A 20,391-nucleotide genomic window follows, 5' to 3' on the forward strand; every position below is an offset into this window, starting at 1 on the left:
CAGCGTGATGCTGATCGATAAGCCAGTTGACGTTAGAACTTCAATTTTGTTATTGTTTTGAAAGAAGGTGCGATTTAGAAGGAACGTTGCCCCAGTTGTATGTTGGCCTGTCAAACCCTGTAAAGGTTTTTGCACGATTTAACTTAAGTTCAAAAAACATTCATAAACCTATTTTAAATAAATAAATACAGTAGAACGGATACGAATACGGAGTGATAATTATTTTTACCGGATTTTGAATAAAACTATCACTCTACATTGATAATCTTCTTGTTACTCGGGGTCCACACTACAGCGCGACGTCGCCTGACAGCAGCTGAACTCCATATAAAAAAAACCTTGCGCGATGTCGCGCGAATCGCGCTAGGTTTTTTTTTTGCATGGAGTTCTGCGCCTGTCAGCCGACGTCGCGTTACGCGACGGTGCAGTCTGGAAAGCGTGTTACATACAAAACTGCGCATAACATACATCACTGTGCCCGCTTTTCAATGCCTGCGAAGAACATCGTTACGTTAGTTCATAGATTTTTATGATCAACAGAACTGCTAACAACGGTGAGCTCTCATCGAAAATATGTAGCATGTTTTTATTGTGGAAAAAGCGTGTTTTCAGTAGTGATTTGATGTGGATTAAGATTGGAATAAACGATTTCCAGACCGGCACTGAAGGGTTTATATCGTATCGCACCTGATGGATTGGGATTCAGATTTGGGGATTCGGTTTACCCACCACTAGACCAAATAATTTTTCGAAAACACGTGCTCCGAACTGTCAATTGCCGGTAAGGTTTGTTGATTGTTATTATTGGTGATTTTGTTCGAAACCAGTTCGCTTCGTTGTTTTCTGCGCCGGTGAAAGTTCTATCATATAAAATCCCAAAAATGAAACGAAGGTTTGTTCGTCGTTGTGAAACAGCGCAATTTCCAGAAACCACAAATTGTTGTTGCTTGTCCTATTTTATTTCGCAGGCCTCAAAAGGATGTTCGTCTAGGACTAGCCGGTAAAAATGGCCGGGCTAGGTCGAATCAACCAAAATCACGTAAAAATTTGCGAAAGGAAAAACGGCAGCAGAAAAAACTGAATCGTTTTAACTATCACAATCGCAGCCGTAAAGATCGCTTTGGGGATGAGTACGATGAGGGTAACGGCCACAAGAAACACCAGGGAAGGTTTGGTCAGCAACCCCACGGTGACCACTCCGATGAAGAGTTTGATGATGAGGAAATTGAATCGGATTTTAGTGATGATCAGGAGGAACCGAAGATGAAACAAACTCAAAAACAAAAGCAAAAGCAAAAGACTAAGGCAAGTCGGATGGACTTGGAGCGGGAGCAGGAAATGAATGAGTTGAGGGACTACGAAGAAAGCTTGAAACAAAAGCGTATCGAACAGCTGGAGGCCGCCAACGAAGAAGATGATCGAGTTATAAAAAAGTATGAAAAACTTCTTAAAATTAATCGTGGTAAAAACCAGCAAGGTGTGGCAAAAAGTTTCAACGATGGTCTTGATTACGCACTCGAATTGTGTACAGATGAGAATATTCGGAAGATGTATGAAGCGGCAAAGGAAGCGGCAGAGCTTGAAGAAAACTCGTCCGACGAGTTTATCGAAGATCTCCAGCAAGCTGTTGGTGCTCGTGCTGATGAAACGAAGAATGGAGATCAGTTGGAATCCTTGCCCAATGTGGCTATATCTGAAAAAGAACGAAAAAGGGTGGAAAAATTGAAGAAAATAGAAGAGAAATATCTTGGCTTGGATGAGATCGACGATTTGGGTGATTACGATTCGGAAATGGAAATGGACCAGGAGGATGGGGATGCATCAGATGATGATTCTGGAAGCGATGAACTCGACGATTTCGATGATGAAGATAGTTTGGAATCGGAAGACGAGGAGATGGAACCCAAAAACAAAAAGCAAAAAGTTACATTTGCCGCCGATGTGAAACCTTCGAAGAATGGAAAGAAACAGAAATCCGTGGCAAGTGATTCGGAGGATTTAGATGAGAGCGAGTATGATGATGAAGACAGCGAAAAAGAGGATTTGGGACCTAATAAAACGATAAAAAAGCCACCAAACAAGAAAACAAATCAACGACAAAGTGCAGAGCCTGCTGGATGCGAAGAAGAGGGCTTCATTCCTGGTCGCTTCGTTCTGCTAAAACCTAAAGCAACAACAAAATCCAAACAAATTGATAAAAACAAAGCTAAGTCTAATGAAGGTAACAAAAAGGAACAACCTTCGGAAGATTCCGATTTCAACGACAGTTGTTCTTTTGAAGATGATAGTAATGATGATGATGAGCTTAACGATGGTTTAGACGATATACTAAAAGCTACAGAATCAGATGAACCGTCAAATGAGGAAGATCCAAAAGAAGGGGTCTCCGTTGACGATGGAACATGGGAGGATATTTACGGCCGAAAAAGAGACAAAGCAGGCAATGTAATAAAAGAAGACCACACTGCTATCCCTGGAAAGTACGTTCCACCGCATCTGCGTGCAAAATTGGAGGCAGAAGGGGCGGCCAATGCGTCTTCTGTCGATCCGAAGCAAAAGGAAAAATTAATGCGACTGCGGCGTCAGTTGAAGGGTCAAATAAACCGGCTTGCTGAAACAAACGTACACCGGATATCCATCGACTTGGACAATCTGTACATGCAAAATGCACGCCACGACATGAATAGCACTCTAGCGGCGCTCATTCAAGAGGCGATCGTGGCACCCACACTGACCCCCGGTAGGATGGTGCTAGAGCACGTACTGCTGATCGCTATTTTGCACGCGAATGTCGGTAATGAAGTGGGATCACACTTTCTCGAAACGATTGTGGAGCGATTCCTGGCACTGGCCAAAGATATAGGCACGATTGACAATGAGTCAAAGCAGTTGGACAATTGCATACAAATCTTATGCCACCTGTACACTTTTGAAATCGTCAAGTGTAAGTTGGTCTTCGAAGTAATACAGAAGCTGGTGGACTGTTTCAATGAGAAATCGGTGGAATGCATTCTGCTGGTGTTGCGTTCGATTGGATTTATCTTGCGCAAGGACGATCCACTGGCACTGAAAGATTTGATTTTGGAAATACAGAAAAAGGCGGCAAATGCTCCGGATGCGTTTAAAAACGAGTAAGTATGCACAACAAAAAATCGGTTAGTAATAGATCTATAAACTTATATTAAACTTCTTCTTGGCGTAACGACCTCTAGGTTATGCCTGCCCGTTAAGGGCTTACGAGACTTATTTCCCTGTTGTACGTGGATAGTCAGTCCTCTCGTACAGGGGAGGGTCCGGTCTCGGTTGGGATTCGAACCCACGCCGTCGAGGTGGTGAACCTCGGCGCTCATGGGCCGATTTTCTAACCGGTGCTACCGCTCGGCTGTCGCGGACCCCCTATATTAAACTAAACCACCTTATTCTACGAACCCATCTTTCACCTTTTCTGCTGAAGACCTAACAATCTGGTATAATGTAAATAATAAGAGATCATCCACGCACGGAAAGGGAAAAAGTCTACGCCAAAATGAGAAAATGAGAAACAAGTAAAGCAGTAAAGGTTGTCATTCATAGTATCATTCAATCTTTCAACTTGAAATCAATTATACAAACCATCTTGGCGCTACTCTACCTAACCAACGATCTTGATAATATGATTCTAGTTTTGGTACATTAATAATAATAGAACCCTTATTAGAATAATAAAGCTTTGATTAAGTGAACGGGAATATAGCATAGCCGAGGATTATCTAAAATTCAACATATGTCATATTCGCAACTTCTACTCACATATAGAAAATTTGAAAGTATTTTCATAATTATGTTTTTGACGACAATTTTATTGTTTTATCTTTAACATAATGCTATCGATTGTATATGCATTGTTTAGAACATAGCTCTGACTAATTGTTCATGTAATAAATGTTTGTACTACACCCTTCCGGAATTTAGGAAACTACAAGTTTCTCTTTTCTATTTTGTACAGCACTCGGGTCAAGTTTATGCTGGAAACATTGCTTGCGGTGAAGAATAACAATATCAATAAAATCCCTCAGTACGATCCAACACTGGTGGAACACTTCCGGAAGCTGCTGAAGGGAATGATAACGAATGGAAAGTACGTGTCAACGCTTAACATCGGTCTGCAGGACATCATCGACATACCGCAGCGCGGCAAATGGTGGCTCGTCGGATCGGCCTGGCAAGGAAATAAGGATGGTCCGGCGAGCGACCCTGGTATGGCGGGTGGAAAAGAGCGCCTTATGGATGGAGGGCAGTTCAGCCAACAGCTGCTGGAACTGGCAAGACAGCAGCGTATGAACACGGACGATCGTCGGAACGTGTTCTGCATCGTGATGAGCGCCGAAGACTATCTGGATGCATTTGAGAAGCTACTGCGGCTGGCGATCAAGGATTTGCGCGTGGTCGTGTCCGTCATTATTCACTGCAGCCTGGCAGAAAAGGAGTACAACCCGTACTACAGCGTGCTTTCTCAGAAATTCTGCGATTACGATCGTCGGTACCAGCTCGCCATTCAGTATGCACTATGGGATCGGCTGAAGGAAATCCACTCGCTACAGCAGCCACAGATCCGCAATCTGGCCAGGTTCATCACGCATCTCGTTGCCGAGGGTGGTTTGGCCATCTCCTGCCTCAAGGTGATCGATTTTGCCGATATCGATAAGGTGAGCTTACGGCTGATGCGACAAATCATGCTGGGTCTTCTGCTGCTAGAGGAGGAAAACAAGTGTCTCCATGTGTTCAGTCGCATTTCGGCGAGTTTCAAGCTGAAGCCCTTCAAGGATAGTTTGCGCCTGTTCATGCACCACTTCCTGGCCCGCGGGAGCAAATCTAATACACAATTACCCCACGACCAGGCGTTGTTGTTGCAGGACCGAATCAAACAGGCGGATCAGTTGCTTGGTACGGAGGGAACCAGTTTTGCGTATGATGATGATTGAAGAAGTTGTTTAGGTAGAATCACAGTTAAATTGTTAATAAATTTCTAAATGAATAGATGAGTGCACATCTTAACACCGTACCAAAGCGTTTCGAATGGGATAAATAAAATAAGAGAAAAATGGTTTTGGGAGCAAATTTATCTGGTCAGACTGCTATAATTATAAGTTACGAGATAATGGGAAACAAACATTGAACATTGCAAACTCCGTTGTTGGTCGTTTTGAGAGCGATGTGTTTATTTTATTTCTTTTTTTATGTCTTTATATGTCCAGGGATGTAATGCATATTCTGTACACTTTTGTTTGCGTGTTCCATGTACCGAATCCGTTCTGATGTTTAGTAGGCTATGTTATTCGTCCGTGCGGGTTTGATCAACAAAATCGGCAAAATTGGCTACAGTTGGTACCAATGTTTTACAATCCCTTTTCAAGCCGATTTTTCAATGTGTTGGTTGTTGGTTTTGTTTCCTAGCTGCTGTGCTGGCAATATTGTTTAAAATATTTTGTTTAGTTCTTTTATTGATGCTGGTGCACTTGAGCTGGTATGGGATTGTTGATTTAAGATTCTCTTGTCTTCTTTGATTATATCCTTTGCCGTGCGTCTGCATAGACGGTTTGAATTATTTTCTTCTTCGCCTGTTCCAATTAGTTCTGATTCAGATGTTGTTTCTTTTACAAAAATTCCTTCCGTTTAATGCTCCAATTGCTTTTGGCTAGTCATTTTTCTTTTTTTTTCACCTGTATTACTAATGCATTTGGCAGCAGCCCCAGACAAACCACCAGGACATAGCCTATCGCTTGTGTCGTTTACCTAATACTTTCCATAGCAGTTATTGTTTCTATTCTTGCTTTGTTTTTGTTAACCATTCTATTTAAGGGTTTCATTTTAATGGTCACATTTAATTTTTTTTATTAGAATCTTGCTTCTCACTGAACTATCCTCAGGAGCAAACTCAGCACCATGAACATGAACCATGTACGATAATGTGTTTGTGGTTTTATTTTCACTTATTTTTTTGTGATTAGATTTGATGATGGAATAAGATTGAAAACATTTTGAAATGTAAAATAAAACAATAAAACTTATAGGAAAAAAATATGAGCTAAAATTGGCTAAATATGTATTGATTGAAAGGGATTTGTAAACGATGCAAATTAGTAGTTTAAATCGAGCGCACTCAAAACAAAAGAAAAAATAGAAGAAAGATACTTGAAAAGTGTACCCTTTTACAAGGTATAGTTCATTGATTAACTTTCCTAGTCTCGGCACAAATTGTGTATTCTAGTCATTCTTAGCTTTACATGCCGCTAACTATCCTGTGCCGGCCATTGTCAGATATTCTTCATTCGAACAACCGCACGATTATTAGTTCGTTTGCCAACAACAAATGTTCCCCGCTTCTTCCATTCTGTTTATCGTGTCGGTTCTTGTTTCATTTGTTATTTTTTACCCTATAATGTTTTGCTTTACGTTAATATTAATTTTGTTTCCCTTTTCTATACCTTATTAAATAACACATTACGTGTTTTCATATATATATAATATAAATATCTTAAATTGCTGTTTCCGGCATGAGTGTTTCTGATTCAATTGTCCCAAGAATGCTTCTTATTTTGTTCAATTGTGTTTGTTACTTGGTAGTTCATTTGAAAATGTGTTATGTTAAAAGAAAAACAAACTGATAATTGAAAAACGATAAGTTATTGAATAATAATTTTATTGTTCAAGCAATTGAATTTTTCTTTTCGACGAATAGACTTGGAGTTATTATAAATATGATACAAGAAAATGAATAATTTGTTTTGATCTTTAAATGTGAAATTGAACTTAGACAGTATAATTCAAGAGATTTTGGAAAATTATTGCTAATGCATACACAACGAATTCGTATGCAAAAGCTGTAATCAAAAACGCAATTGAAGTAAATTTATTGTGTTAAAAGAGAGATAAATTATTAAAGGAAGTCGTATTAGCTCTGTAATACTTCTCATTATATGTTCGCAACCTCGGTAACGCAATGACGCAGTTTTTGTTTCATCCAATAAAAAAAGTTTTTTTTTATATTCGTCCGATTTCCCATACCCAGTGGTACTATTTTTGTCTTTTAATAACAATGCATCCGATGAAGGTCTCAAAACCGCTGAAAGTTATTTAGTGACAAACTTCGTCAATTTTTCTCATTTTGCACAACGTTTTTAACCGTGAGAATATATCATCAGGATAATTTCATGTTCTATCCAGTTTTTATTCCATTCTTCACGTTTTCTCTGCCAAATATTTTAACCACTGTGCGAAGTGAACCAAAATCATCTTATCAATTCGTTCGTATTTCTAATGCAAACAGGTAATAAAAAATGTCTAGACAACTTTTAAAACAATATGTCGTTCATTTGCGGATACCGATTGCTGTTACCTATGCCATATGCAGTTTCGATGACAAGAGTGTTTCGCATCCCGACAAGGATTTAAACAAAAGAACAAGCGAAATTCATATTGCAGGCATTGATAACAAATATAATCGTCTTTACACGTACCATTACTGACACGTGTTTTGATGTTACGTGTTACACGTGTCACGCCTTCTGCGATGCAATATTAGCAACACGACAGTTGATGACACACTATGCTTACTTACTTTGCGGGCGTAATAAGTTTGAAAATATTTCTGGATGGTAGAGCTCTGACATCGCTCTGGTACTAGACACCGTTAGAAAGAGGTTAGTTTCGTTTTTCTTGTTTAGTTCTCTCTTTCAGTTTTATTTCATTTCGTTTTTCAGCGCGCTGGTTTTTGCGTAACAAGAGCATTTTTGAGTAACATCATATCATATCGTTTATTAGTAGGTAGAGATGCAGTTTGTTGTTACCTCTTTGAGTTGTGCCTGTGTCTTCTATGTTGTTAATCGGTTCTCATTCCTTTTTGTATATGTTATTGATTTCGTTCGCACTTCGATCATCTACCCTCCTCCATGGCGCAACGGTAATTTGCGTTTGTAGGATACCTTTTTGTTTTGTAGTAATAAACTGGTCTGTATTATAGCTGGTTTTTAAAACATAAGATCCGCACGATTTTGCTCAGCAAAAAACTTCACTGCAACCTGCCGCTAGAAACCTGCTAGATTCTGTGCCTTTTGCTGCATGCATGACTGATTACGTTTGCTACTATGATGTGGTTTAAGTGATCGTTCATATCGAATGATGAGTCCTACCGGTAGTGAGTTTCTTACCGACGCCTTATGGTGTGAGAAGAAATGGGTCATATGTTTGCAGTTGGGTTAGTTTTCCTTTTTTGCGAAAGCTAAACGAAAGATATAGCAACAAAACAAAAATCAAACAGTTAGATTTTCCCAATATATGCCCACACAAGACCCTTTCGAGCTCCCACAAGAAACACACACGTGTACGCTCATACGCTGCATCATGGCTGCATTCCTCCTCCCTACTTTTCCTTGATCATTTCCTGCCGAACAATTGCTTCTGGATGTTCTTTTGTCGTTTCCAACTAACAATGACGATGACATTTCGATTACTCGAAAGCAAAGAGAAAAAGGTGCGATGCACTTTACTAGAATTTGCAAACTGCAAAGAACCTTCTCATCCGGCAGGCGCTTAAAAACCTTTCGGGCAGTCTACCGGCTTAAATTATTTTGCGCCGAGTTCTCACCTTTGGGGGGGTGGGACTGGTCGTAAACATAGTGATTGTATTTTTCTCCCTTTTTCTTTCTATCTATACTTGTTGGTTGTCTTAAGATTGATTTCATTTTCCCGAGCACACATACACACCCTCACACCCACCGACCATTCTCTCTCGCGCTTTCGCTCTCTAGTTCTTGCACATTACTCTTTTCTTCATTTGTTCATAAGTTGTTGCATCTCTAATTCCTGCACTAGCTGTAATAAAAAAAATGCAATAATGGTTTCGGTTTGTCCAGCACCGTTCACCGCTCATCCATCCGGAAGCTCTCCAAAACGTGTTCCCTCTTCTTTTTATGTTATTGTGAATGTGTTGGCTTTTCTTTGATTTTTCAATTAGGCGATATCAATGAAATACTTGTTTCCAGTCTCCCCTTTTGTGTGGTAGATATTATATTTTCAACGGTGCTTATTATCGTTGCTATCTCATGATCCTTTTTCACATACTCTTCCAAGATGTTATTCTTTAAATCGCGGAGATGGTTCTTGCTGTTGCCAATGATGGAGTGGTGACGACGTTTACTGTGCAGTAAAGTATTGTGTGTTGTCTCTGCTGCTGTTGCTGTTGCGGCTGCTGCTGCTGCTGCTGCTGCTGCTCCTGCTTCTGTTTCTTCTACTGTTGCTGATAGCTTACATCTGTGGTTCTCTCTTGTATGGATAGTTGTAGGCAACGGGCAAAGTATTAGTTTTTATCACCTGAGGTGTTGTTTTTGATGGCAATCACAGTTTCCTCGCCACAGGATTTCAACACGGTACACTGAAATGGGCAGAATAGAAGCAAATCGTTGTTTCAGAAAAGCGCAGTCCACAATGGCTTCCAGCGGTTCTACCGGGAATTATGTGCCCAGATACTTACGACAATCTCTTTGCCGGAATCAAACTCGGAGCGCAACTGTATGCCCAAATCGCCATCCGGAATCTTCAAATCTTCACGCAGGTCACCGTTGTCACCCATTAGAACTAAGAAGCCATCGTCGATGTCAGTCAGCTGATAGTCTTCACGCTTGACATTGGGAACGTCCATGTTATGGGTTGAGGGGCAAATATCTTCATACCTGCAAAAGGGAGGGAAGTAGTGAGTAGAGGGCAACATAATTTATCCCCGTTTTGTTCGCCGCATACTTACTTTTTGCCGGTGAAGATGTCGATACCGACCATGTGTACCTTGGCGTGTCCGTGCTTGCCGGTCTTAGAGGTAGACATTTCGACGATCTTGCAGGGACGTCCCTTCAGCATTACATGACCATTTTTGCGCAACGCGGAGCACTGCATCGGGAACGTCTGGGATGCGCCAGAATCGGCGGCCTCGAAGTGAGTATCCTCCATTTCAGCCATGTTTGATGAAGTTTGGTGGTTTTTTTTTGTTGGGGAAGATGTGTGGTGTTAACGTGCTCCGACGGGGGCAAAAAACCAAATCGAAACTTTCAACAAAGTTCAGGCGCGATCCCTTGGCGTACTGGCTCCGAAGGCGACAGTTGTATACACACGACAATAGGCAAAGATCCTACGATCCCCTCCAGATGAAGTCGATATACAAACAATGCAGTTGTATATGCAAGGTGTATCTGCTGGATCTTTTAAAGATCTTGCTTATGCTGGTTGTTTCATTCACGGGAAGAAAGAAGATGATTTTTAATTAATTACTCCGTCTTGTGGGAAGTCAAGCTGAAAAGAACACTAAAATCTATCTGGAAAACGATAGATTCGGCTTTGTGGAACGGATTTGCGTTTGGCACACACGTCCCGGAATAATTCCTTTTGCGGTATCCAACGTGTTCCTGCAACAACTGGATTCGGACTGACATCACGAAGCGAAGACGATACGAGTATCTACGTTCTATTCTATCGAGGTCCATAGTCGTCGTAAAATGAGGGATTAACATGGCGCGACCTAAGCGAAATCAATAAACCGTTGCAAATTTGAGCTCTTTGCAGTGCGCCAAATCAAATCTTTCTCATCTGTTTTTTCAAGGCTGCTACAGCAACGGCATCGTGTTTGCAATAATCTCGCATCAATGCATCTACTATACTATTCCAGATTGGCCTCGTCGCGACATATAAGGCAACGACGGCACCCTAGTGTTAGGTGGGAATGGTCTTACTTTGGCACTCCTCAGTATCGAAGCGTTGATTCTAGCCGGAGGTTAAGCGTAACAGTAAAAGCCGCAATTACTTTATTGCACGATATAATTAAGCACAAATAAAAAAACGTAAAATTGGCGGACGTGAATTTACCAACGCTTTGTATCGCAACAGGAGGTTATGGTATATGTTGTTTAGTTAGGTGTCTATCGTTTTTTATGGATTTGTTTAGTTTATTTAGTTAATTATCAAGAATTCAATTTTAAATCAATTTGTACCAAATAACATTCAATAATAAAAATTAAACTTATGCTGACTCTAATCGGATTTAATTTCTCTCAAGCCGGTTTGGAGTGCCTATTAATTTTATCGGTTCGAACAAATCCGGATTCTTTTCTGATTGAGCTCGTATTGTTAACATTTGATGTCTCAAAGTTTGCCTATCCCATTTGACTAAGAAGGTGTTAATTGATCAATGCAGTTGTGCCGAACGAAAGCACGATGATGGTTCTGCTTCCGCGTGGATGAAAACCGCACATGTGAAATGACACGTTTTCCAATTTTTATGCCCTCCGTTTACTTTGATTTCGTAACGTCAACACACAGACATACGCGCGCGCGCCTGGTCACTTCTTATCAATTGGTTAACGATAGTGGGAAAAAGGTATTGGAAGACGGTCAGCATTAAACCACGGGAGTTTCTTATCACTAAGAGAAACTTGGCGTCGGAGCAATAATGGTTCGCGAAACGCTACCCGTATTGAATATGGGGATCGATTTTTTTAGCAAACTCACAGCAGGCTATGGGAGAGTGGTGGAATTGCTCGATCGATAGATCAACTGATGGAATCGGTCACCAGCGGAGTGTAGTGTTGCCATCTGATTTTATAAATGGGAAATAAGTAGAAAATTTTGAATCAATAATACTTGTAATTCTAGTCCCATTTGTTTCAAGCTGTTTAAATGTTGAGAAACTTAACAAAAAATAGTAAAAATCGTAGCGTATAAAATCAGTCACACTAATCCGATCTAGATTGTTGTTTTTGCTTTAACTTTTGTCATTTCGAGTGTAGAACGCTTACTCAGACGAAAGACTGAGCTGAATCTCATTGAACCTAACCTAAATATAGACACGGCGTTTAAAGATTAGTTAGGCAAGAATTGCTGTAGAAAAAAGATCCAAATGGATTATTTAGTTTCATTGGTAGAACATAAGAAAACCTTATTTTAAGCTGCTTTTAACTGAGATACAGTGAAACAAGAGATAATTTCAGTAATAAATCACAGAAAATTTGTTTGACTGTAACAATGTAACGTAATTGGGTATAACTTTGGAGAGCACGTGCTAGCATGTACAATTTGTAACGTAATGGAAAAGAAAACCGCAATGAGGCAGCATCCTTGCTGCTCCCCTTTTGATGCAATGGTTCTTTTTAAAGATCCAAGATGCATTTTTGTTGCAACAGAAACTTTCTTTGCCATCAGCGTGTGCTCGGAAACGAAAGAAGGGGTAAAAGATAAGTCACTGAACGGCGCCTACGAATCCGCCGGTTGTCAAAGACGGAACACCTTCCCGAATTGCGAGAGGCAAACGCCCTGCAGACCTGCGTGTAAGCTAGAATGGGATAAGAAGTATATCAACCCAAGCGGCCGGGCAACAAAGATGGATTGAGAAAAAGAGAGTGACAACGATGCGGAGAAAAGGAGAGAAAGATATACTGCGTGCGTAGGACGAAATCGATGAAAACGAAGGCACGTTTCCGTCGATTTAAAGCGATCCAAAAATAGTACGCACACGTTTTCCACTCGATATCAGCTAGTTTACTTATGCTCAAAATCGAACAGCCAAGCGATTTTGGAGAAGATGTTGTAAGCGATAAAAATTCGAGGTTTTTGCATTCGTCATTACCTATCAATTCAATGCGATACTTTGTGGTGCACAACCACCACCAATCGGCACAACCACCACTACTACCATAGCAAGCGGCATCTCCCGCGGATCCGCCGGCTCACGCTCCATGTCATCCACAGCAGCCACGTCAACTGTTGACACTCTCGGGTTGGTAAAACTCCGCAGGTCGGAAAACCACGCTTCTGCCAAAAAAAGGTCGTATCCTTCACATACTGCAAACAGAACCACACTCTGTGGTTATTACCATGCACAGTACTAATGGACCTTCCAGCGCTGGTAATTCGCAACCGCAAAACGTCTTTATCAAGAAAATGTGTATACATCTGAGCCTGGAGCTGTCCATATTCTTCCTAACACTTTTATGCAAACAAAAAACACTTACAGCTAGGTTTTCACTACACTTGTTGGACCGAACTGTTATGTTTTCCTATCGTTTGCTGGTGTAATTGACAAAAGTGCCACTATTCGATTCAATATTACTATGCCTTTCAGGTAAGACGACGTAACATGTACTCTTTCCCCAAGTGGACTACTTTGATACTAGAAGTACTCTAGCTTAGAGTTGGTGCATTCGATAACGCCTTTGCTGACATTTGTGGCAGTACCTTGAAAAAAAAAGTGGTTTATAATGTCAGGTGTCTGAGGTTTTTCACCGCTTCAAATAGACCAATATCAAAGGAGAAATAGATTTTCTCGTGGAGGAATACTTTCAGTATGTTCTCGAAGCATTGTGCGAAGAAGTTGTACAACCAGAAAAGGTTGAAGAGCTGCTCTGTTGGATTGTACCTCACTAAAGCTTCTTACGCTGAGACGACTCCAGACCGTGACGAGCCGAGACGGTGCTTGTACGAGAAGGAATGTGTACCGCACCCAAGAGGACCCTTCCCCCGCGACATTGGTTTATCTTTGGTGCTGGTGGACGACCATACCGGCCCCAAAGAAAGTACCGACAACCACCGAGTTTACGGTGGTAACCAAACATCGTGGTGAAAAATCGAATCCAACATCTTCATCGATGCCCCTTTTTGCACACATCACTTCATACTGGGTCCGCGCTGCTGTTGCTGTAGCCCGCGATAGGCCAGCCGATGACACACCGGAGAGCGAGTCCAGGGGGGTGAAAGTGAATGAATTAACACTTATTTCTGACCAAACGAACCCCGCAGCCGTTTGCCTTCCAGTATCCTTGCATCACACACCACAAATCGCATCGTTCCGTGTAGCCGATTACCGTTTTCCAGCAGATTTTACACACTTTTCCCTACGCACTCCGGCAGAAAGTCGCTACTCACATGTGTGATCAAAATGGTCACGGACAAAAGAAGATCGCAAGAATGGCGTTTTTTAGTTGCGGAAACACATCGCGATGCGTGAAAGGGACGGCACGTTTCACCATATTGGTGTCGATTGATGACAGCCGCAAATGGAGTGTGCGTTTTTGTTGTTCGATGCGTTTCTGTTTTAAAACGGACAACTTCGCTTCCGGTATCGGAACAATTTGAATTAACCGGTAAAATATTTCCGTTGCTATGATTTTAACTTATTTTCAGTAATTGATTGATCTACAACGTATTAATCTTTACTTCAACAAATTATCATTGTTGATGCCAACAATTATAAAATGATTCTCAACAAGTTTTGGTTTTTCCACAAATCAATGTTATCAAAATAAGCTTTTCTTACCAAAATGGCTTTCTACCTCAAGTGGTAATGCGAAACTGATTTGCTCAGTTTATAATCTAAAACCACAGCTGCTTAAATCAAGAATTTTGATGAAACGAATTATGCAGAAGAAAGAATTCGTGCCAAAGATGAGTATATTTATGTCTATACACCTTGCCTCAACCGCAGCGACCGAGTGTCACAATGACAGCTTTGTTTTGGAAACTAGCACCGTAAACAATGCACCGTTGTTTGTGCAGCTTTTCTCAGGAAGCACAATCTCGCGTTTAGATACATTCGCGTATGTTCCGTAGCCGTACAAACACACTCTTCCATTATGAGAAAAAACAATTAGACACAGTTTGGATCCACTATTCTTACGAACCGTGCGTTGTCTACACTCCAGTGCGTGATACCATTGTGCGCGGGTGGTTGGACCGAAATTTGTGTAGCGATGCTCACATCGAAGATATCGAAAGTGGGGAAAGTGGTAATATGTGGAGCAAAAGGTGTCGGAAAAACGGCCATCCTGGAGCAGCTGATCTATGGCAATGTGTCGATCGACTCGGTGGGTAAAACAGTGATCGATGTCACTTAGCGGTACACGTACAGCAGCATATGCTAATTAATGTTACATTTTACCGTTACTGTAATATAATTAGGAACTGCACAGCACAATCGAAGATACATACGTGGCCAGTGTCGATACTGGTAAGGGTAGCCGAGATATGCTTCGCATTTATGACACGGCCGGTTTGCAGGGTAACGTGCAGCTTCCCCGACACTATCTGCTCTACCCGGATGCGTTTATTTTAGTATACGACCCAAGCGATCCAGCCAGTTTAGATATGCTTGCTGGTATCAAAAGTGATATCGATAAGTATAAAGAGAAGAAAGAGGTGAGTCACAGGATGTCTTACTGTTTTGTATCGTACCACATTATGTCTCATTTGGTACGTGTTCCATTGCAGATGATTATAGTTGTGATAGCAAACATGCGTTCTCGCCAGATACGTGCAACGGGCCCGACGCCGGTCAATGCCTCCACTGGGGGTGGAACGATACCATCCTCCCCGAATGGTAACCACTATAACAATGGCAACAACCAAATAAATAACAACGATCTTATTGAATCCAATCTCAACCGGGCAAACAATTGGTGCGCACGTGAGCGCATCAAACATTACGCGGTCAATGCCATGGAACGGGCCTCCTTGTACGAACCGTTCATCCAGTTGGCCATTCGCCTGTATCCAACACAAACCAAAAGTACATTTCCTCAGCTGAGGCAGCTGACACAGAAAACATCCAAAGTTGACAACAGTTAAAAACACAACTTAAAAGGGTACTACAGCACTACTTTTTAGTTCTACACAGCAATTTACTCGCCGTTTGTTGATTGTTGGAAAGAGCTCCAAACCAAAAATCTAACAGACATCGGTTATTGAGAGTGTATCATACCAATTAGAAAAATGATCTTCAAGATGGGTCTGACGGATCTTATTCTACTGTTACTTACTTAAGAGGATATGTGATCTTTTGCGATGTTCTCTAAAATAGCATACGATAACTGTACCAGTTTTGGTCAACTCAGCACATTCACCGACAAAAACCGCGCACCAAGGTTCCAATTATTATCTACGATTTTTTTTCCTTTTGGCAAACAAATTGCTAAAAGCGATGACCAAGATCTTTGCTTCTTACCGAATGATCCACTCATTCACGCCAGTGTAATGTTTGCTTAATATTTAAGTAGCAAGAAGGGATTTGTTTTCGAGAAAATGTTGATAACTTTTCCAATTTTTGGCCTAAACTGGTACATTTACCCTATTTCTGCAGAGTTGTATTGCCTTTATTATTATTGTATTTTTCTGGAAACGCTGAGTTAGTTTACGTCTAAGTTTATTTTATTCTCTTCATAATTATAACGATTTTATTTTCCACAAAAAAAGTGGTTCCTTTGTGGCTAAAGGATCGCTGTTTTTTATCTGTGACGTCGGTTTAATCTGTGTACATTTATCCTTTAAAAGCAAGAGCAGTACTTAAACATGGTAGTAAAAAAATTATATCAAATAAATAAGACTACATACTCGTGTTATAGGAATGTATGAATGTATGTTTATTGATTTATTATTTAAATAATTACAGCCCCTGTGTACAGTATACCGTGTTCAGCTCTTATGTAGTCGACTTCTAAAAGCTTTCTCTACCATTTTAAAAGGTACTTTAACTTTCTCAGCATTATTCGTGTTCCAAAGAGTTTATCCCAGACGTCGCTGCTGATTCCGTAACCTACAATGAATAATTAAAATAATTAAAATATTTACTGCTTCGAGCGAGTGCATCTATTGGTACTATATTTGGTATCAACAACTACAACGGTTCACAATATTTTTTTAAATTTGGCTAAATTTAATTAGGTTTTGAATTTTGCTAAATTATGCTTAAAACCCCTTTAAAGTGTTTCCTTTTAAACTTGGTTCTAGCTTTGTGGTTTTTACAAAATTTATAGTGATAAAACAGAAATCTTACTTTTTTAGTAGAAGATTTGATTTTTAATTTAAGTCTTTTTCATAGCACAATTGCTAGTTCATAATTGCAGTTCATAAACCATAGCCAATTGATTGAATAACTTAGTCGACGTTCACGTTCGTTGGACTGGGTGCATTTAAAACTAACAGATCACCCTTGATAACCTTACATTTGGGATCGCTTTGGAATCTTGTATGAAATGTGAATTGCACCAAGATGTGGGCCAGCAAATTTTCATACTTCTTACCTTGGTCATGATGAACGAAGTGATGAGAGTAATGATATCGTTTCATGTGGTACAGGTGGCCGCCGGAAGGACTTCCATAGTGGAGATAATAATGTATCATGTCGTAAATAAGATATCCTAAAAATGATTAAATTGTTGGATTTATTGCTTGTAGCTTTTACCAATGAATCTTAGATCTAAATCGAAATTCACCTATGAGACCTCCAGCAAGGGTAAGCCTTGGATATGGAAAAATGTAGTATATGGGTTGATAAAATATTGTAGTAAGCAGAATGGCCGGTGGCACCGGAAATACCAATCGATAGGAATCGAACGGCACCTTGTGATGCTGGCCGTGTATGAGAAAGTGAAACGTCTGTAAGAAACGATTATCCTTCGGATCGAGATGAAAAACCCAGCGGTGCAGCGAGTACTCGAGGAGTGTCCAGGCGAGTGCACCGATGACCAGATGCAAATACAGATCGACGGTCAAGAACGATTGGGTTGGGTTGCTGAATCCTCGACCCTTGGCCAAATCATGCGATCCGTAGTGAGTGATAATGTACCCAATAGCCGGTATCCAGAAGGCGGGCACTATCCACCAGGGCGTTTTGGTCATATTCTCCACCCAGGATGGGCCAAAGAGGCGCAGTTCCCGATCAACGGGTTTGTTCACCCACTCTGCATACTTGCTCCCCATTTTGTGTATTTGAAGAACCATCGGCTTGTTCCAGTCGACCAGGTGCTACGTAAAGAGGGTAGATAGATGATAATATAACATTTGAAGCGTTTGTTAGCAAGGATTACACAATTCACATCACCGCACTGAGCGCACACAAAACATCCTTATCGCATAAAGTGTGTAGATAAGAGAGTTGTGTGGGAATCGGGTGAACTCCAGCAAATCGTGAATCATTCGTCATGTAGTAAGGTTGACAATGCCGGATGATGATTATGGTGATGATGATGATGAATATGGCAAAAAGATAACCGATACGGTGACGATGATTAAATTATTGTCCACGATAGGATGTACCGATAAGCGAGTACACTTGTTTTACACTACTCTAGCAGATGACGTACCTCCATGCTTTCATCCGTTAAGTGCGTTAAATCGTCCTCGTTGGATGGAGTCTTTGATGAATGAAGTGCGGTGCTAGAAGGCTTTACACCATTTCTAACGCCATTCGAGACGGAACCATTTGTCATCGGGTGCTTGGCAGAGCCATTTAGAGAGTATCCGTTCTGCTTGATGGTTTGCGTGGAGTTCGGAGGGTTTATCTGATACTCCCGCATAAGATACCTGGCTGCCTCGGAATGTCCCGGGGCACGCTCGAAGCGATCCTTCATGTCCTTGTTGTGCAGGCCGGTCAGGGAATTTGTTCCACCTGGGTGCTTATGTGCAAAATCTGTTAAATCGTACCACCTGTTTTTGTACTGTACGATCAATGGTTCTGTTCTTCCCATCTTAAATGTTTTTGTAATTTCTGAAAGTAAAACAAAAAAATTAATTTGGAAACGATAAATCTATTTCGGGGGTCCGCGACAGCCGATCGGTAGCGCCGGTTAGAAAATCGGCCCATAAGCGCCGGGGCTCACCACCTCGACAGCCGAGTTCGAATCCCAACCGCGACCGGACCCTCCCCTGTACGAGAGGACTGACTATCGACGTACACATAGGGTAAAAAGTCTCGTAAGCCCTTAACGGGGCAGGCATGACCAACAAGGTTGTTACGCCAAGAAGAAGAAGAAGAAATCTATTTATTACAAACACATTCTGGTAAAATGTTGGAATAAATTTACCTTCCTAAAAGTATAAGTAAAAAGAGTCCCGGAGTTTTTTCAGACAACAATCTTCTTTCCAAACGCACCATGTTGCATGTTTCCGACAATGTTTAAACAAATCCCCCTTTTTATCGCTATCTCTGCCTGATACAGTACTGGTTGTTACACAATTCACGATCGATGTAGTTCGAGGCATCCCCGGTGATCGTCGTTAGGTGCTATATAATATCTTTTCTCGACAAACGGGGCGAACGATAAAGCCCGCCCTGTACGCCTAACGTGGTGTTGATGACGGTAAAAAAGCAGATTAGAGTTTGTGACTATCTTCACACCTGTTATCTTTTTCGGGGGGCTTTGATTAGGTGTAAAGGGAATGTGACATTTATAAGCAAAAATGTCAATGCTCAGCGAGACCAGTTAATTTTTGTGAAAATCTTTAGAAAATATTGCGCCAAACTAGGCCGGTCGGGTGGGTTTTTAAAACTTTAATTGATGCTCAAAATACGCCACCTACGTTGTTTTCTGCAACATATTTTTCTTGATTATACCACACCATATTAAAAATGGCTTTAAATACCATATTGATTGCGAAGATTTTATACTGTAAATTTCTATAGTGAGTTGAATGTTTAAATAATTTTTAGATGACAAAATTACCACAAGAAATCCGATAGGATTAATTTCTAACAAATGACTTCTAGTTTCCGAACGAAAACAATAAAACTTAACGTTTCGTTAAAATTGATAAAATTTGAGCATAAATAATCTTAAGACACCGCTTTTGGAGACATTGTAACGATAAACAAGAAAATCATTTTATGATGCATTTTTTACATCGAAGTCTTGCAAGACAAGCTCAACAAGATTGTTATCTTACACTTTATTAAAAACTGTAACTTCACACAATTTCCATCACACGATTAAAAAACACTTTAATCACGTTAGATTCTAGCAGTCAACATTCCATCACCGAAAGGCGGTTCTGACTGCCGGACACATTTCGTTATGTCACAAATAATGGCATACGTGAGGGATGCGTGTCGAGATTAGTGTAATGAAATGGCTTTTCTTATCAACCACAAAAAATATCGTCCGATAGTCGCAAATCGACGACTCACTCATTTGGAAAGGGGCAGAGAGGAAAAAAAATAGGTAACACGATTTCAAGTGCAGAATACAAACAAGTAGATAGATTCTTTGCTAGCCGTTAAGAATGAGGCATCAATCGGTTGGAGTATAACAATCAATAACCATGGCCCATGTTTCCCAATGCGCCCTTGGCGAGGATGTTTGCATTGTTGCTCTACTCGCTGGCTAATTGCTTTTGCGTCAACGAATGCCATTGCTGGTGGGTCAATATTGGTACTAGCTGCAGAATGGTAGGGATAGGGTCTCTCGTTAAAGATTGCAGTTTAGCAACTGCTTTTTGTGTACCCTTAATTCGCTTCCGATAAACTTTTAGGCTTTATGGTATCAGGAATGGAAAACAAAGTTCACTAACATATTTGAAGTATTCTTTGACCAACCGTCAGGTGCTTAA

At 40.7% G+C, this 20,391-nt stretch overlaps 4 protein-coding genes across 5 annotated transcripts; 2 read left to right on the plus strand and 2 right to left on the minus strand.

Annotated features, from left to right (window-relative positions):
- The first annotated feature begins 823 nt into the window (after positions 1–823).
- LOC131285235 (nucleolar MIF4G domain-containing protein 1 homolog) lies at positions 824–4,961 on the plus strand. The gene is made up of 3 exons (XM_058314090.1): positions 824–892; positions 969–3,131; positions 3,986–4,961. The coding sequence occupies exons 1-3, from the start codon at positions 882–884 to the stop codon at positions 4,959–4,961; spliced, it is 3,150 nt and encodes a 1,049-aa protein (XP_058170073.1). The 5' UTR covers positions 824–881.
- A 3,850-nt stretch (positions 4,962–8,811) lies between these two features.
- LOC131289178 (eukaryotic translation initiation factor 5A) lies at positions 8,812–14,013 on the minus strand. The gene is made up of 4 exons (XM_058318387.1): positions 13,939–14,013; positions 9,779–10,247; positions 9,509–9,707; positions 8,812–9,409 (listed from the first exon to the last, which is right to left on the minus strand). The coding sequence occupies exons 2-4, from the start codon at positions 9,985–9,987 to the stop codon at positions 9,335–9,337; spliced, it is 483 nt and encodes a 160-aa protein (XP_058174370.1). The 5' UTR covers positions 9,988–10,247; positions 13,939–14,013; the 3' UTR covers positions 8,812–9,334.
- Positions 14,014–14,554: 541 nt separating this feature from the next.
- Positions 14,555–15,660, plus strand: LOC131287180 (NF-kappa-B inhibitor-interacting Ras-like protein). Of its 2 annotated transcripts, XM_058316207.1 has the most exons (4): positions 14,555–14,876; positions 14,971–15,207; positions 15,280–15,343; positions 15,437–15,660. In XM_058316207.1, the coding sequence occupies exons 1-4, from the start codon at positions 14,763–14,765 to the stop codon at positions 15,634–15,636; spliced, it is 615 nt and encodes a 204-aa protein (XP_058172190.1). In that variant the 5' UTR covers positions 14,555–14,762; the 3' UTR covers positions 15,637–15,660. The 2 variants fall into 2 exon arrangements, with proteins under 2 accessions (XP_058172190.1, XP_058172189.1); XM_058316206.1 differs by having other exon boundaries at positions 15,280–15,660.
- An 854-nt stretch (positions 15,661–16,514) lies between these two features.
- Positions 16,515–18,533, minus strand: LOC131288498 (uncharacterized). Its single transcript, XM_058317640.1, has 4 exons — positions 18,150–18,533; positions 17,280–17,811; positions 17,088–17,204; positions 16,515–16,600 (listed from the first exon to the last, which is right to left on the minus strand). The coding sequence occupies exons 1-4, from the start codon at positions 18,531–18,533 to the stop codon at positions 16,515–16,517; spliced, it is 1,119 nt and encodes a 372-aa protein (XP_058173623.1).
- Positions 18,534–20,391: the final 1,858 nt, after the last annotated feature.

The sequence above is a fragment of the Anopheles ziemanni genome, chromosome 3 (genome assembly GCF_943734765.1).
Source record: "Anopheles ziemanni chromosome 3, idAnoZiCoDA_A2_x.2, whole genome shotgun sequence".
Lineage (NCBI taxonomy): Eukaryota > Metazoa > Arthropoda > Insecta > Diptera > Culicidae > Anopheles > Anopheles ziemanni.

Excerpts from the sequence above, each read along its gene's own strand:
- LOC131285235 (XM_058314090.1), top strand. Across the intron at positions 3,132-3,985 it reads CCGGATGCGTTTAAAAACGA|CACTCGGGTCAAGTTTATGC; the intron begins GTAAGTATGCAC and ends TATTTTGTACAG.
- LOC131289178 (XM_058318387.1), bottom strand. The coding sequence starts at position 9,987 with ATGGCTGAAATGGAGGATACTCACTTCGAGGCCGCCGATTCTGGCGCA. Across the intron at positions 9,708-9,778 it reads GACATCTTCACCGGCAAAAA|GTATGAAGATATTTGCCCCT; the intron begins GTAAGTATGCGG and ends TCCCTTTTGCAG. Across the intron at positions 9,410-9,508 it reads ATTCCGGCAAAGAGATTGTC|TGTACCGTGTTGAAATCCTG; the intron begins GTAAGTATCTGG and ends TGCCCATTTCAG.
- LOC131287180 (XM_058316206.1), top strand. The coding sequence starts at position 14,763 with ATGCTCACATCGAAGATATCGAAAGTGGGGAAAGTGGTAATATGTGGA. Across the intron at positions 14,877-14,970 it reads GCAATGTGTCGATCGACTCG|GAACTGCACAGCACAATCGA; the intron begins GTGGGTAAAACA and ends TAATATAATTAG. Across the intron at positions 15,208-15,279 it reads AGTATAAAGAGAAGAAAGAG|ATGATTATAGTTGTGATAGC; the intron begins GTGAGTCACAGG and ends GTTCCATTGCAG.
- LOC131288498 (XM_058317640.1), bottom strand. The coding sequence starts at position 18,533 with ATGGGAAGAACAGAACCATTGATCGTACAGTACAAAAACAGGTGGTAC. Across the intron at positions 17,205-17,279 it reads CCTTGCTGGAGGTCTCATAG|GATATCTTATTTACGACATG; the intron begins GTGAATTTCGAT and ends AATCATTTTTAG. Across the intron at positions 16,601-17,087 it reads CTTCGTTCATCATGACCAAG|GTTACGGAATCAGCAGCGAC; the intron begins GTAAGAAGTATG and ends TATTCATTGTAG.